Source organism: Rattus norvegicus, chromosome 11 (assembly GCF_021556685.1).
Source record: "Rattus norvegicus strain SHRSP/BbbUtx chromosome 11, alternate assembly SHRSP_T2T, whole genome shotgun sequence".
Lineage (NCBI taxonomy): Eukaryota > Metazoa > Chordata > Mammalia > Rodentia > Muridae > Rattus > Rattus norvegicus.
In genome coordinates, this window is record NC_141544.1 from 97,476,861 (window position 1) to 97,493,538 (window position 16,678).

Sequence of the window (16,678 nt, forward strand, 5' to 3'; positions counted from 1 at the left end):
GGTTAAAAGCACTGGCTGCTTTGCTCTCACTCTGGGTGTAAAGCTCTAATCACATCTTATGTGCTGCATATTGTCAACTGTGAGGAGTGTCACTGTGATTGGCCATCTCTACCCTGCCTGCCTTTTCCTTGCCATGTGTTTCTGATATTGTAATCTTGGATAATCCTCTGAATTGATGCCTTTGATAGAAAAATGTGGTTTTAATGAGATTTTAACAGGAACCATGCCTTATGTTTCAGTTCATTTCAGGAAGCTTTGTGTTAATTTCTATAAATACTCTCACTTTCCCTCTTATATTATAAACAGTAAAAAACTACATTATTGTATTTTAGATTTTGTTTTTAAAATGCATGTTGAGGAGTATGGCAGCAGGAAGGCAGACATGTTGCAGAAAAGTAGCTCAGAGCTCACATGCGATCCATGTTAAAACTACCCTTTTTTAAAAAAAGATTTATTTATTTTATGTATGAGTACACTGTAGCTGTCTTCAGACACACCAGAAGAGGGCATCGGATCCAATTACAGATGGTTGTGAGCTACCATGTGGTTGCTGGGAATTGAACTCAGGACCTCTGGAAGAGCAATCAGTGCTCTTAACCACTGAGCCATCTCTCCAGCCCCTGTATTTTAGATTTTAAGAAACAGGATGCAATTAAGGTAAAGAATGAAATTAGCACAAGTAGATAAAAGCTTCCTGTGAACACTAAGATTAGCAGCCAAATGAAAGCATCACTTGTAAGTGTGATACATAAAATTGATGTGGGAGCAGTTAAGAGTCCTTGCTGGCTTTGCAGAGATCCTGGGTTCGAGGCTGGAGAGATGATGGCTCAGCAGTTAAGGGCACTGGCTGCTCTTGCAGAGGACTCACATTTGATTTCCAGCACCCATGTGGTGGCTCACAATCATCTGTAGCTCTAGTCCCAGGGGATTTGGGTATGTACCACCATGCCTGGCTTAATTCTGGATGATTCTAAGAGGCTCTTGGTTACAAATGACTTTAAAAAATCTCAGGTTCTTTAGAGGTTTTTAGAACTACTCCTGCATGTGGATAATACTGGGGAGATTTTGAAGAGTGTCTGTTTGCTTTTTTCTGTCTCTGAGTCTCTGGCTCTCTCCCCTGTGTGGTCCACGCTAGCCTTGATCCTAATCCTCCTGCTTCTACCACCTGAGTGGTAGTAATGTGGATTTGTGCTACTTGGTAGCACAACAGTCGATTCTCCATAATAGATAAGATAAAATTTTCCTATCCCCACTAAACAAAAATAACAAAACTTGGGGGTTGGCGTCATTGTGCCAAAATACAGATGTATATATCTGAATTGGCTAGTTCTGTCTGAAAACAAAATACATCATGACTGGCCACACAAGGTAGTCTCCTATTTTCCCTAATCTTCTAAGGAATTGGGGATATTGATTCTCCAGCTCTCTTATTCTGCCACACTTTGTTGGCTTGTGTGTATTTTACAGGAGAGAGAGGCTGAAATTGAGAAATGGGTATTTCCCCTTAGGAAGTAGAATGAAGGGGCTGCCTTAGTGTTCTATTGCCGTGGTGAAACACACAAGGCAACTTAAAAAGGAAGCAAGGGCTAGTCTATTATCACTGTGGGGGAGTATGGCCTCAGGAAGGCAGACATGGTGCTGGAAAAGTAGCTCAGAGCTCACATGCGATCCACAAGCTGTAAGCAGAGAGAGAGAGAGAGACAGAGAGACAGAGAGACAGAGACAGACAGAGACAGACAGACAGAGAGAGAGACAGACAGAGACTGACTCGACTGACTGACTGACTGACTGACTGGGACTGGTGTGGGCTTTTGACCCCAGTGACACCTCCAACAAGACCACACATCCTTCAAGACTACACATCCTCTAAGGAGACCACACCTCCTAATCTTTTCCAAACAGAACCACCAATGGTTCTGTTAATCCCTATTAAGCATTCAAACACATGAGCCTATGGGGGCCATTCTTATTCAAACTATCACAGGCTATAATTTAGTGGTAGAGTGCTTGCTTTGCCTAGCCCATCTGAGGCCATGGTGTGTGTGTGTGTGTGTGTGTGTGTGTGTGTGTGTGTGTGTGTGTGTGTGTAACTTGTTATGTTGTCCCAGGCTTGCTAGGAATATAGTGTGCACCAATATACCTGATGAGGCCCTGGGTTTATCTTTAGCACTACCCAAAACAAAGTAAAACAAAAACCCCACAGAAACTGAAAAAATGTTTTTGGGCCTTCTTCCAAAGCTGTGAGCAGCCGGAATCAGAGGGACCACATCTGCTCTTTCCCGTGTACTTCTTGCCTTCCAGCAGAAGGGGTAGGCTGCTTCTGCTTTCTCTCAGCCCATCTCTTGGTTGTTAGAATTGCACCATCAGCTTTGAGCAGCTGACCCCAGGTTGCATTTGGCATTGAGCAGAACTGAAATATAAACCTTTTGGGGAAGTATGTTTTGTAGATTCATGTCACTCTTGGTTAGGTCTTTCAGACTTTATTCTCAAAGAGCTGGGCTTCTTTGTGCTTCATCTTTGTGCTTTCTTTTGTTTTTAAATTACATTTATTATAATTTGTATGTGCCTGTGTTTGCATTTGTATGTGCTCCTGCCACAGTGTGGAAGTGGAAGTTAGAGGACAGTTAGCAGGAGGCTCTTCTCTCTTTCCCACCTGTGTATCATGGGGAGTGATTTCAGGCTGCCTAATTTCAATGGCCAGCACCTTTAGTGTCTCAACTGTCTCACCGGCTTTTCTTTTTTTTTTTTTTCCTTTTTAAAGATTTATTCATTTATTATATATAAGTACACTGTAGCTGTCTTCAGATACACCAGAAGAGGGCATCAGATCTCTTTACAAATAGTTGTGAGCCACCATGTGGTTACTGGGATTTGAACTCAGGACCTCTGGAAGAGCAGTCAGTGCTCTTAACCGCTGAGCTATCTCTCCAGCCCCCTCACCGGCTTTTCTAAGTTGGCTCCTTTCCTTCATTCTTAGTAATAAAGCCTTTGGACTACCTGGATTTCTTTAAATTCTTTCCCAGTTCATTATTATCAAGACCAGTCTCAGTTTTAGGGGCACTGCCATCTCTCAGATCTCTAGATAGAATATCTGAATAAGCACTGTGGATTTTCAGTTTTCCCTAGTGAAGGCGGGGGCAGTTTTTGCCCTCAGAGCCATCTTGGGCAATGCAGGAATTTTTGGGTCCTGGTCATTCTAGTGCCAGTGGTTCCCAGTTAGGTCTAGGGAGGATGTTAATTTCAGTAGGGTATAGCCACAATATCTGCCATCTCTTTTATGTGCAGGACTCAGAATGCTAAGATGCATGATCCTGTTCTGGATCCTGCTGATGCCTTATTGAGAAATGCTCCTCTATTAGGGTAACCCAGCCTTCCCTGAAGGTGACAGTTCTCTCACTCCTTGTTTGTTTTTGTTTTTGAGGCAGGGTTTCTCTGTGTAGCCCTGGCTGTCCTGGAGCTCACTGTAGATCAGACTGCCCTTCAACTCACACAGATCTGCCTTCACTTCTGTCTTATCAGTTCTTTGTTGGCTAAAATTGTGCAAAAAGAAGTTGCCTTTGCTTCTTGGGGAACCTTCACCTGACAGCAAAGAGTTTGTTTGGTCACTCTACTTTGGACTTCGTGAGTCATCATTAGCTCAGCACTCGATGGTGATGCCCTTCCTTCTGTGTCAAAAGGCTTGGGTCTTTTATCTTTGTTCAGGTATCTACATGATATCTTGGCATGGAGAAATACCTTCCCAGCTCCTAGGTACATAGTCTCATAGGTTTTCCTTTTCCTGCAACAAGAGTATCATGTACTCCATGCTAGCTTTGAGACTCCCTGTGTATCCCAGGATGACTTTGAATTCACTTAAAAAAATTAATTTTATGTGTATGGGTGGATCTATGTGTATATATGTGTACCTAGAGGTCCAGGAGAAGATGTTGGTTGACCTGTGGTTGTAGTTAGAGGTAGTTGTGATTTACCCTGTGGGTGCAGGAATTGAACTCAGGGCTTTGTAGATGCTAGGCAAGCATTCTGTGAATTAAGCTTGTCTCAGAAAACACTATATGCTTATATGCCTTTTATTTACTTACTAGTTTTGTCGTGCTGGAATTGAATGCTGTAAGGTCTTGTGTGGCCAGTCAGCCACTTGCCCTAGTGGTAAGCTTCTACAACCCAGCCCGAAGTCCTTAACCAAGGTTGGGTGTTTTTGCCTATTAAAACTAAGTTCAGCTTTCCCCACCTTTGTAATTCTCACGAAGTTTGCCTTACATTTATTTATACGATACTGTTAATATAGAGCTCTGAAGCTACAAAGTGTGCTTTTGCACAGGCTATTTTAAATTTTCCCTTTCTTCTATAAACATACAATATTCTTTGTTGTTTCTTGTCGTGCCCCCCCCCCCCCCCAGCTGAGGACCGAACCCAGGGCCTTGAGCTTGCTAGGCAAGCGCTCTACCACTGAGCTAAATCCCCAACCCCTGTTGTTTCTTTCTTAATTATGTTGTTGTTGTTGAGATGGGGTTTCTGTCTGTGTAGCCCTGGCTGTCCTGGAACTCACTCTGTACAGCAGGCTGCCCTTAAACTTAGGGATCTGCCTGCTTCTGCCTCCCCAGTGCTGGGATTAAAGGCATTCACCACCACGCCTGGCTGTCTTATTTATTTATTTATTTATTTATTTATTTATTTATTTATTTATTTATTTATTTATTTATTATGTATACATCATACAGCTTTCTGTCTGCAGGCCAGAAGAGGGCATCAGATCTCAATACAGATGGTTGTGAGCCACCATGTGGTTGCTGGGAATTGAACTCAGGACCTCTGGAAGAACAGACAGTGCTCTTAACCTCTGAGCCATCTCTCCAGCCCCCTGGCTGTCTTTTTTGGTTGCCCTGATTTCAAAGCTCTATTTGGAGTATTTTCTTTGAAGAATAGTGGTTAATGGAGTGAAACCTTCCCCTTCTTGAATGTGTCCATATTTCATAGTACCCAGACAACTGATGAGTTCTGACTATCAGCTGGAAGACAGGATGGCAGTTGGCAGGTTATTCACTCAGCTCCACCCCCCACCCCCACCCCCACCCCCCCCAGAGCTGGGGACCGAACCCAGGGCCTTGAGCTTGCTAGGCAAGTGCTCTACCACTGAGCTAAATCCCCAACCCCAGCTTTTTTTTTTTTTTTTTAAGATTTATTTATTATATATAAGTACACTGTAGCTGTCTTCAGACACACCAGAAGAGGGCATCAGATCTCATTACAGATGGTTATGAGCCACCATGTGATTCCAGGACCTCTGGAAGAGCTCTTAACCACTGAGCCATCTCTCCAGCCTTCACTCAGCTTTCTTTCTTTCTTTCTTTTTTTTTTTTTTTTTTTTTTTTTTTTGGTTCTTTTTTTTTGGAGCTGGGGACCGAACCCAGGGCCTTGCGCTTCCTAGGCAAGCGCTCTACCACTGAGCTAAATCCCCAACCCCGCTCACTCAGCTTTCTTAACACTGTCACAGCTTCTTGTCCCCTGGTAGATCAGGGGCCTGCAGGATTTCTAGGCCTTTCTTAGAAGTGGACTAGCTAAGCTTAACAATACCCTTTCCTTTCTCATGTCACTTACTGAAGTTCCCATGTTAAAGCTATCCAGGTAGTGGTCCATGCACCTTTAATACAAGGACCAAGGTAGAGACAGGCACATCTCTTGAGTTTGAGGCCAATGTGCTGGACAAAAAGAGTTCCAGGACAGCCAAGGCTACATAATGAGACCCTGCCTCTAAAAACAAAACAAAATAAAATTATAACAACAAAAAGCTCTGTTCACACTTGCTGAACTAGAATTTCCAGAGTTGGTCCAGGTTGCTTATGGTAGGTACCTAAGGCTGATGGGCAGGCAGCACTCTGTGAGACACCCATATCATATATTTCTTTAATGCATCCTCCCCCTCAGTTCATTCTGAGGTAGGCCTCAGGAAAATTACTCCTTCATGCTTTGTTAGCCCTACTGTGCCTTACAAACTTTATGGGACAGAGAGGATGTAGCCTGGTGAGACAGGGCTAATGTTTATGTTGTAGGTGAGATGGCATCTGGAGTGCATGGGAGGCCATCATCCGATTTGGTTTGAGGCCTGATTGAGGTAGTGGTGGGGAGTGGCAAGCCAGGAACCTGAAGGCCATGGAGGATGTGACCATGTATGTGCGGGCATGAGTCATGGTACGTCTGGGTATCTTGGGTTTAGATGCCTTCTGTATGTTCATTGGTGTTGGGGAAGTAGCGGTAAACGTGGGGCTGATACACAGGGGGAAACCAAGTGATAGACAATGTAAAGACATCTTACATGGGATTCTGAAACAGTCCGAGTCATGGTGGTCCTAGTTTCTCAGAGAAGGGACATTTACTTTGTCCCTCCTAGTTTCAGATTTTGTTATGATGTAGTTTCCAGCTTCTTGACTGTTGATAACTGAAGAAACTGAGGCTCAGAGCTGCTTTCTTGTTTCCATCCTCTTCCCAGGCTGGTCGGTTGTGCTCTTTGCCTGTGCCCATCCTGGGATGGAGTTCTGAAATTTCAATTTAGAGTATTGGGTAGGAAAGGTCTCCATTTGCCTTTCTTTGCCCTCTACACCCAGGATTTTTTTTTTTAAGATTTATTTATTTTATGTATGTGAGTACACTGTAGCTGTCTTCATATACACCAGAAGAGGGCATCAGATCCCATTACAGATGGTTGTGAGCCACCATGTGGTTGCTGGGCATTGAACTCAGGACCTCTGGAAGAGCAGTCAGAGCTCTTAACCACTGAGCCATCTCTCCAGCCCCAGCTTATTCATTTTTATATCCTCAATTTCCCACACATAGCTAGTGCTGGAAATAGTTAGCTCTGTAGGCTCTTGTTGCATGTTTACCCCTGTGTAGTTGCTGGGGGATAGCTACTTTTTTTGTTTATTTTCAATAATTCTCCCTCCGCCCCTTGGTAAAAGTCTCACCCTGAAGCCGTAACTGGTCTTAAACCCACAGCAGTCCATCTGTGTTATTCTCCCAAGTATTGGGACTGTAAGTGTGAGCTACCTCACCTGGCTCTGCTGAGCACATTAAACAGGCAGTGCGACCAGCCCAAAGAGGAGGTGCTACATCTGTAGAAGCATGGTTCCCCTCATTGTGTTAAGTGGGTTGCTTGAGATTGGGACTTGGCTTGGTCTGGGGCAAGGGTCTTAGAGGCAATGACACTGCAAATGGCTCTTTGCTTCCTTACCTGATGTGGTGTATTCTGGTCCTCATGCCAATGTTGTCATTGGTGATATTTTCACCCGGTTTAATTTAAGGGAGTCAGGAGGGATCTGAATATGTGATGCTTTCCCTGATTTGACACCCCTTTATGCTTTGTTAATCAACAGGAGCTTGAAGAGATCCGCAAATGTGGAATGAAAAACTTCCGTAACATCCAGGTTGATGAAGCTAATTTATTGACTTGGCAAGGGCTTATTGTTCCTGTGAGTATTGAACACTTCCACTTCTTTCTTATTAGATTATTCTTGCAGGTGGTGCGCTGCTACCGCTGGCCATGTCTCTGTGTTCTCAGTAAGTTCCTAGTCGGGGCAGACTAGATGGGCAGACGTGGGCAGTGGCTACAGGGTGACAAGCAGGGTAGAGTATGGCCTTGTGCTCTTGAGTAAAATCCTGGCTTTACATTGGTGTTTTAAATTGTAGATGCCCCAAACCTTCCAGATCTGTAGTTATTTACAAAGGAAAAGGAGAATGCATCTGCCAGTTTCCCTCGCTTTTCAATGACTTGCCCTGTTAGTAAGGTTAAGACTCCTGTTGTCTGCTTTGGTAGAGAGCTGGCTTCCCATATAGACAGACCTTGGTGGGCTTTCTCCATGGATTTTCATCTGTGACTAACCTGTAGACACCTCTGCTTTACTCATGCCACACTCCAGTATGTGCCTTGGTTTGTCCAGAAGTGTTTCTCCACCCCAGTAGCCCTATATCCTTCAGGGACCCCTTCCAATAGGCTCAGCTTCCTCCTCAGAAGACTGCTTTCTGTGTAGTCTGTCACTCTTGATTTTGTGTCTGTCCCTCCATCTTCTCTGATCCGCTTCTCCTTCTGGAGACGTCAGCATACACTCCTGTTTCTCCTGTTCTCGTGAAGCACTTCACACCAAACACACGGTCCCTCTCAGTGGTCACATATCGGACACTTGCTTGCCTTCTGAGACTTTGACCCTTTGCTGGGGTCCCAGTTCTTAAGCCTGTAATCAGTTTCGACACTTGCTGGCTTGCTATTAATTTCTCCTCACTCTTTTTCCTCCTGTTTTATCTCTGGGTTTTGCTTGCTATATGTGAAAGATTTCCATCTGTCTCCCTCTCCCCGCCTTTTCTCTAGAGGTGAACTATTTGTCTAATGTACAGTCTCACTTGGACATTGGAGACTTGCAGTCACCTTAGCCTACAACGTTGGCCTACACTGATAAGCTCTCCTACTTTGTTTCTTTCCTCCTTTGTCCATCTTAGCCTCAGGTTCTTTCCCTACATCTGACACGCCTTTCGCTGGTACTTAGGACTGTTTTCTCTTTGAGAGACTGCACTCTTCATCAAGGAAGGATGCAGCGTACACTGCAGATGTTTATCTGGTTATAACATTAGACAGCAAACACTGGCTTAGATCACTTTAAATCTGAGAGCTTCTAGTCTAGATGTAGAAATAAGTCCTCTGCGTTTTGTTTGTTTTGTTTGCTTGCTTTTGTTTTTGCTTGAAGGTGGTTGGGCTTAGCACACAGGGAGGGTGGCTGGGAAACTGTTAGCTACTACGGGCTATCCTGTGTCAATAGCTCTAGCCTGTATGACCTGTCAGAGTAGTAGGATAGCCAGAGCCATCTGATCCATCTCTCTGTCCCTTTTCTAATTGAGACTTTATTACTAAAATGTCAATGGCTGGTCCATGGTTCTTGGGGAAATGAGAGGAATGAATGAACTGGTTTTAAGTGGTAAGGCTGTGGTAGTGTCATTGTGTCAGGTCACTGTCAGCAAATTGCCTCCAGCTCACACCAAGGTCTCTGGGTTCATGCTGGTCGACATAGTGGTCAGAAGGCTCATCATAGTACAGATTGGTTAGTCAAATCCCAGTGTGCTTTAAGGATCTGGAAGTATCTAGGTGCCAAAGATTTGCCTTCATTTGAAGCAGCTGCACTCTGGGGGGGCAACTGTGACAGGGGCTGCTCAGATCTTTTCATTGCCCCATTTTTCTGCTATGATCACTGTCTAGTGTATTTCTTCTTTCCCCAGGATAGTTACTGTATGTGATTCTTCCCCTGGGCTTAGTTCTTTTGCATCACAGGGAATAGGCCAGCACGGGGATCTTGTATTTAAGGTCTACCCACTTAGAGTGAAAGTAGACTTAGCCTATAAAATCATGGCACTTCAGTCTATGTTCTCTCCTACCCTTCCATTTTGTAGGAAGATACTGATCCTTAGTCCTTAAGCCTGACCGAGGCATTCAGGGGTGAGGTGGCTGAGTGACACTCTTACAGACAACAGATGGTGCATCAGAACCTGCAGCTCAGGTTCACTTACCTGTCGTGGCACTGGGGACTTAACTAGAACTTTGTGGATGTAAATGCTCTATCGCTAAGTTCATTCTCCTATCTCTTTAATATTTTTATTTTACATGAGTGTTTTACCTACATGTATGTCTGTGCTCACTGTTCATGCCTACTGTCCTCAAAGGCCAGAAGCAGGCATTGGATTGCCTCAGAACGTAGTTAACTGCTGAGAACCAAACCTAGATCTTCTGTACGAATAAGTGCTCTTAACTTTTGAGTCATCTCTCCAGCCCCACCATTACATTAATTTTAGTTAATTATTTTTGAGACAGTGTCTCTATATAGTCCTGGCTGCCCTGGAATTATAGACCAGACTGACCTCTCAACTTCACAGAGATCCAGCTGCTTCTCCCTCCCCAGTACTGGGATTAAAAGCATGTTCTGTGGTGCCCAGTTCCACCATAACTGAGCTTCACACACACACACACCCCCTTGTGGTCTCTTTCATTGTAACCCAACCTGGCTGAAGATGACCTTAAACTCCTGATCCTCCTGTTTGGATCTTTCAAATGCTGGGCAGGTGGTAGGTACCACTTTTGGCTCCTCTTTAAATTTTTGTGGCAGGGTTTCCACTTTGTAGCTGAAACTGGCTTTGAATTCAAAGCAGTTCTCCAACTTCAACCTCTTGGTTAGAATGACAGGTAAAAGGCACCATTCAAGTTTATTAAAATGCTTAAATTTTTTTTTATTTATTTATTTACTTACTTACTTTTTTGGATAGGGTTTCTCTGTATAGTCCTGGCTGTCCTGGAACTTACTCTGTAGACCAGGCTGACCTCAAACTCACAGAGAGCCACCTGCCTCTGCCTCTGATGCTGGATTAAAGAAGGATTTAAGAAGAGGGAGGTTGTGGTGGTGGGGAAGTCATGGTGGCATGTGTCTTAATCTCAGCACTTAGGAGGCAGAGACAGGCAGTAATTTTAGGTCATCCAGGTCTACATAGTGAGTCCCTAAGACAGCTGTAGATACATAGTAACAACTTGTCTTAAACAAACAAGACATCCAAAGCAATAGCAACAATTAAAATATAATCAATTGAATGTATGTGAGTCAGCTAGTTAGCCTCCAGCTAGCTAGCCTCCTCCCTCCCTCCCTCCTTCCCTTCCTTCCCTCTTTCCTTACTCCAGCAGGGTCTTAGTGTCCCAGGCTGATCTTGAGCTTGCTATGTAATTGAGTATGGTCTTGAATTCCTGTTTTTTTCTGCTTTCACCACTTGAGGGCAGGACTATGTGGTACTGAAGATCAAGCCCAGAGCATCAAACATGCTAGGCAAGAATTCTGCCGAAGAGTTACATCTCTTTACTCCATGAGGATTTGTCTCTGGGCTTCCCATTGTTTAAAAGCTGTTTTACGTATGGTGTGCTCTGTGGTGAGCTGGGTTCAGAGGGCAGCTTTCCATTGTCCTCACCTTCCACCTTGTTCCATAAAGGAAGGGTCTTTTTGTTCTGCTTTGCCTTAGGGGCTAAATACAGCAGAGCCTCTGGTGTCTGTTTCATCCTCACTTTCTATCTCTGTAGGAAGGGTAGCATTGCAGACTCCATTGAATGGCATCTGGCTTCCTTGTGGGTTGTGGAGATTTGAACCCAGGTCTTCACACACTTAGCACTTTTACCTTTTGAGCTGTCTCCTTTGTCCAGGGTTCTTATGTCACTTATGAGAAATACTAGTTTCATTCTTTTTTTTGACACAGGGTCTTCTGGGTACTCCAGGCTGACCTAAAATGTACCATGCGTTGCCCAGACTAGCCTCTTGTCTCAGCCTTCCAAATGCTAAGATTTCAGATGTGAGCCACCACAATCAGTTTATAGTGAGTTTTAAAAATGAGAAAATGGTACTCCTCCAACTCTCTTCCAACTGTCTCTTTCTTTCTCTCTTTCTCTCTCTTTCTTTCTTTCTTTCTTTCTTTCTTTCTTTCTTTCTTTCTTTCTTTCTTTCTTTCTTTCTTTCTTTTTTCGGAGCTGGGGACCGAACCCAGGGCCTTGCGCTTGCTAGGCAAGCGCTCTACCACTGAGCTAAATCCCCAACCCCTCCAACTGTCTTTTACAGTTAGACTTATTTACCACTTGATTTGGGCAAAGGTCCCTAGGAATGTTTTTCACTTTGGTAAACAAAGCACTGTTGAGATTTTGATATGGATTGTGTTTAATCCCTTTGGCATCTTATAGTATGCTTGTCCCATTTATTTATTTGTTTGTTTGTTTGTTTGTTTGTTAATTATGTATACAGAGTTCTGCCTGCATTTATGCCTACAGGCCAGAAGAGGGCACCAGATCTCTTTTTATTTGGTTGTGAGCCACCATGTGGTTGCTGGGACTTGAACTCAGGACCTCTGGAAGAGCAGCCAGTGCTCTTAACTGCTGAGCCATCTCTCCAGCTCCATTTGTTTGTTTCCAAGACAAGGTTTCTCTGTGTAACCTTAACTGTCCTGGAACTCACTCTGAGGACTAGGCTGGCCTTGAACTCAGAGATCTACCTGTTTCTGCCTCCTGAGTGCTGGGACTAAAGGTGTGTGCCATCATTACCTGGGCGTTTTGTTTTGTTTTGTTGTGACTAGGTCTCTGTATCATCCTGCCTGTCCTGGAGCTTGCTCATAACTTCTCAGAGTTCCTTTTTGATCGTTCGCTGCTAACTTATTCTTACTCTGCTTTGCCTTTTCTCTCACTGACGTGCCTGTCGCTGGTTTGTGTGGCATGTGCATTTGTGGCATCACTCTTGATGAATGGTTCTCAGTTGTTCAGCTCAGTTTATTCTCCTGCCTCTCCCTTTTCAGGAGCTCACTCACTGGACCAGCCTCTTTCCCTCCCTTTCTTTCTCCTTTTTTCTCTTTCATTTCTTTTTTTCCCTCTTTTTCCTTCCCTTGTTGTGGTGTTCTGGTCTCAACCCAGGGTCTTAATATGCTAGTTCCTACCACTGAGCTCTAGGCCATCTGGTTCTCATAGTCATTTCTCCTTGAATTTCTGTGTGGCCAGAAAAGTTACTTAGTATGCTTTTGATCCTCATAAATGTATTCAGTCTTTTCTAGAGAATGACGTGTGTGTGCTGTCTCCTGCTCCTTGTAGGTGTTGTACGAGCTTATTAGTGTTGTTCAAGTTCTTTTCTTTTTCTTTGTCCGCTTTGTTGTTGCTTTGTCTCATAGTCCATTTGACCTCCTGTGTCCATCTCCTGTGTTAGGACCATAAGGATGTCATCTCCAGTGTTTTTACGAGTAGGGAGTTGAAGGCTCCGAGCTTCTTGGTTTTGCAGGACAGGGTTTCTCGGTGTGGTCCTGGCTGTCCTGGAATCCTCTCTGTAGATGAGGCTGGCCTCAAACTCACAGATCAGATTGGCCTGCGTCAGCTTTCCCAAGTAGAGGGATTAAAGGCGTTCACACCATTGCCCAGCTCATTTCAGAACTAATTTTTGAGTTTATATATCTTTTTTAATTTTGCCAATTTTTATTGACAAATTTTGCGTTTGGGGGCTTTGTTGTTTTTTATTGTTTTCCCTTTTTTGTCTTTATTCATGTGTATATGTGAGGTATGTTTTATTGCATTTTAGTTACTCTATGGGTCATGTGTATATGTCATTTTGTACTTAGGGAGGTTAGGGGAGTTGGATTTTCCTATTGTGTTTTCTTCTCTATGTCTATATCTCATGTCTTAAATGAGAATATAGGTTTTTCTGGTAGTAAAGGGTGTTCTTTGGTAAATATGGAGGCTGAATCTTGGACAATAGAAGGAATGTGTGCCCTTTCAGCTTGTCTGGGCAGTGTCTGTCCTGTCCTGTGTATCAAGCCCTAGGCTTGACATTTAATTTAATTAGCAACACTATATGGTCTCAGTTTGTCCTTTGCGCTTTTGTGGGATCATGGAGAAAGTCTTCAGACTAAGAAAGTGATGTTCTGCTATGAACATCCTGAAGATCAGTGGTTCGTATGAGCATTGTCCCATTTAAAAGCTTTTTTCCATTTGTAACAAAATCTAAAAACTTGCTGATAGTATTAGGACATTTGAAGATCCAGGACAGATGCTACTTTTGTTTTCGACAGGGTCTTTCTTTTACCTAGTTGAGATACACGGTCTTAGAGCATTCTATGTCAGGGAGCTAGAGACGTGTCCTGATTTCATTTCTAGGGCCAGTGATAGATTCAGAGAAGGAAAGACCAGAGGTAGAATGGAGTCTGGGAATTCTTGAAGGGGTGTGTGCAGAAAGAATAGGAGCTGGGTATGGTGGTTCATGGTTTTAATCTCAGCCAGAGGGAGACAGCTCTGAGTTAGAAGCCAGCTGGCTATAGCAGGACCCACCCCCACCTCCCAAGAAAGGGTAGGAAGATCCTAGATTAATTTGGTGCCAGATGATGAAAAGCTTCCTCTTGGATTTAACTGCAGTAAATTGGCTTTGTGGCTTGGAGATTGGTGCCAAGAAAGGAAGAAATCTGAGATGTTCCACCCTTTCCCAAACTTACAGGGTAGCCTGCCATTTTATTTGATGCTCATCCCGAATAAGCCCTTAGACAAATACAGGTTATAGAAGCAGTTGAAACCCTGATGCATTTGCTTGATTGCTTTTGATTCAAGGTTCCACAGAAGACACAAAACTGGATACTTGCAAGTACTGTAGGTTACATTAAAGGAGAGAGAACCTGAATGGTTGAGGGATTTCAGCTGGTCATTCAGCTATTGTCTTACTGTCAGACGTGCAGATGCGGATAATGACATTTGCCTGTGAGACTTGTTCTAGAACAGGTGTGTTAAGATAGGACAAAAAAGGGGCTGGAGAAATGGCTCAGTGGTTAAGAGCACCGACTGCTCTTCCAGAGGTCCTGAGTTCAAGTCCCAGCAACCACATGGTGGCTCACAACCATCTGTAATGAGATCTGATGCCCTCCTCTGGTGTGTCTGAAGACAGCTACAGTGTACTTACATATAATAAATGAATAAAATCTTTATAAAAAAAAAAAAAGATAGGACAAAAAAAAAGACATCAGAATTTTAGTGAAGTTATATAGAAATGTTGTTGTTAGTTTGGGTCTTTTGGGGAGGGGGATGTTGGTGTTTTGCCTGCCTGGATAGCTGTATGAGGGTATTGGATCCCTTAGAACTAGAGTTACAAATCGTTGTGAGCTGTCATGTGGGTGCTGGGAATCTTAGCCCAGGTACTGTGGAAGAACAACCAGTGTTCTTAACCACTGAGCCATCTCTCCAGCCTAAAATGTTTTTATTATAGCTATGCTGTTTATAAATAAATATTCATAAAATAAGGCATGTGTGTGTTTCTGTTGTTAAAGGGTTTTATGTTTTGTATTGTGGGTTGTTCTGATGCTGTTTGTATTCTGTTGTTAATTTTGTTTCCTCAAAAGAAGTCAGGTGATCTCCTGTGAACCTTCTCCCCTTTTACTTGGTCAGTAAAGGATAGAGCCTGTGATTGGGGAGTGGAGGGGGAAGGTGGGACTGGAAGTTTGAGAGTGGGGGCAGGTAGAGGGGAACAGGATGAGAGGAAAGGAGAGAGAACTGAAGAGAAGGAAGCCATGATGCACCAGAACCATGTGGCCAGGAGAGACCACAAACAACAAGGGGTCCTATGGCTGGGAAATAAGTTAGTAGAGCAGTGTTAGATCTAGACTTATAGCTTACAATTATAACTAAATTGTATGTTTTTTATATGGGTGCCAGCTGTTGAATTAAATATTTAATAAGTCCTGGTGGCGCTTAGGGTGGTCTTGAATTCTCTGTTCCTCTTCCTCAGCTTAAGCATGCATACTGTCTGTGGTAGTTAAAATGTAATTGGCCTCCATATTCCCATAGGGAGTAGCACTATTAGGAGGTGTGACCTTGTTGGAGGAAGTGTGGCATTTTGGAGGTGGGCTTTTAGGTCTTATACATGCTCAAGCCATGCCCAGTGGGTCAGTCTCCTGCTGCTGCATTCCGATCAAGATGTAGAACTCTGAGCTCCTTCTCCAGTACCACATTTGCCTGTAGTTTGCCATGTTTCCTATTCTTTTCTTTTTCTATTTTTCTCCCGAGAGGGCATCATCACTGTGTAGCCTTGGTAGTCCTGGAGCTCATTCTATAGATAGACCAGGCCAGGGTTTAACTCAGAGTCTGCTACTTCCTTCCAGGTTCTGTGATTAAAGATGTGCACCACTGTGCCCAGCGGACCAAGGCAGTGCTTACAAAGGACAGCATTTCAGTGGGGCTGGCTTACAGGTTCAGAGTTCAGTCCATTGCTGTCATGACAGGCAGCAGGCAACATAGCAGGCAGACATTATGGTGCTAGAGAAACAGAGAGTTTGACATGTGGATCTGGGTCCATAGTCAGCACAAAGAGAGCTGACACTGGACTGAGCTCCACGGAGTCTGATACCTCCTAGCCTCGGTGGGTACTCATGCACATAACAGATACACAGACACATATACCTCCTCCTAGCCTTGGTGGGTACTCATGCACATAACAGATACACAGACACATATACCTCCTCCTAGCCTCAGTGGGTACTCATGCACATAACAGATACACAGACACATATATTTAAAGTTGAAAAAAGTTAACAAATGTGTGTATACACGTGAAACATCAGAGGAGTAAATTTCTAAAAATTGTCTAAAAGACTTTTCTTCTTGGTGTCCCAGCTTTTCAGTTGCCTTCTCACAGGACAAGTTTAGCTCTAGAAAGTCAGGTTTTACTTTTGACTCTTTAAACCTATAATAGTTAATCTTCTTTGTGAACTTGACTGGATTTTGAGTTACCTGAAGGGTGTGTGTGGGGACAGACAGACAGACAGACAAAGAGAGAGCGAATGCACTCATGCACACACACATTTCCAGTGAGGACTAAGTTGGAATGACTGAGGCTGAATCCGATGATGGTGTTGTGAACTAGGTGGAGTGGGGAGAAAGCTGAGGCCAGTATTCTCCCCATATCTGCTTCCTCTCTGCTGTCATGTGAGTTATTCTGCTGTTTCTATCCTGTATAATAAAAGTTGTGTCTCTCATTTTGTTGCAGGGATGGGAATTGTAACTACTCCAGCGCTTTACCCAGCAGACAGTTTTAATTTTATGCACTTTCACAAAAAAATAACTTGGTCAAGCTGGACATGGTTGCAACTTTTTTGACTTGATAATAGGGCAGTG

General features: G+C 43.6%; 1 protein-coding gene across 6 annotated transcripts in view; it reads left to right on the forward strand.

Moving 5' to 3' along the window:
- Nucleotides 1-16,678, forward strand: part of Ube2l3 (ubiquitin-conjugating enzyme E2L 3) — a 51,303-nt gene that overhangs the window by 22,704 nt on the left and 11,921 nt on the right. For 5 of the 6 annotated variants that reach the window (XM_087576706.1, NM_001329136.1, XM_087576704.1 and 2 more), the window contains 1 exon segment: nt 7,365-7,460. The exons of the other annotated variant lie outside the window; for it this stretch is intronic. In XM_087576706.1, coding sequence (XP_087432832.1) covers nt 7,392-7,460 — 69 coding nt within the window. In that variant the 5' untranslated portion in view covers nt 7,365-7,391. 6 annotated transcript variants of the gene reach the window in all.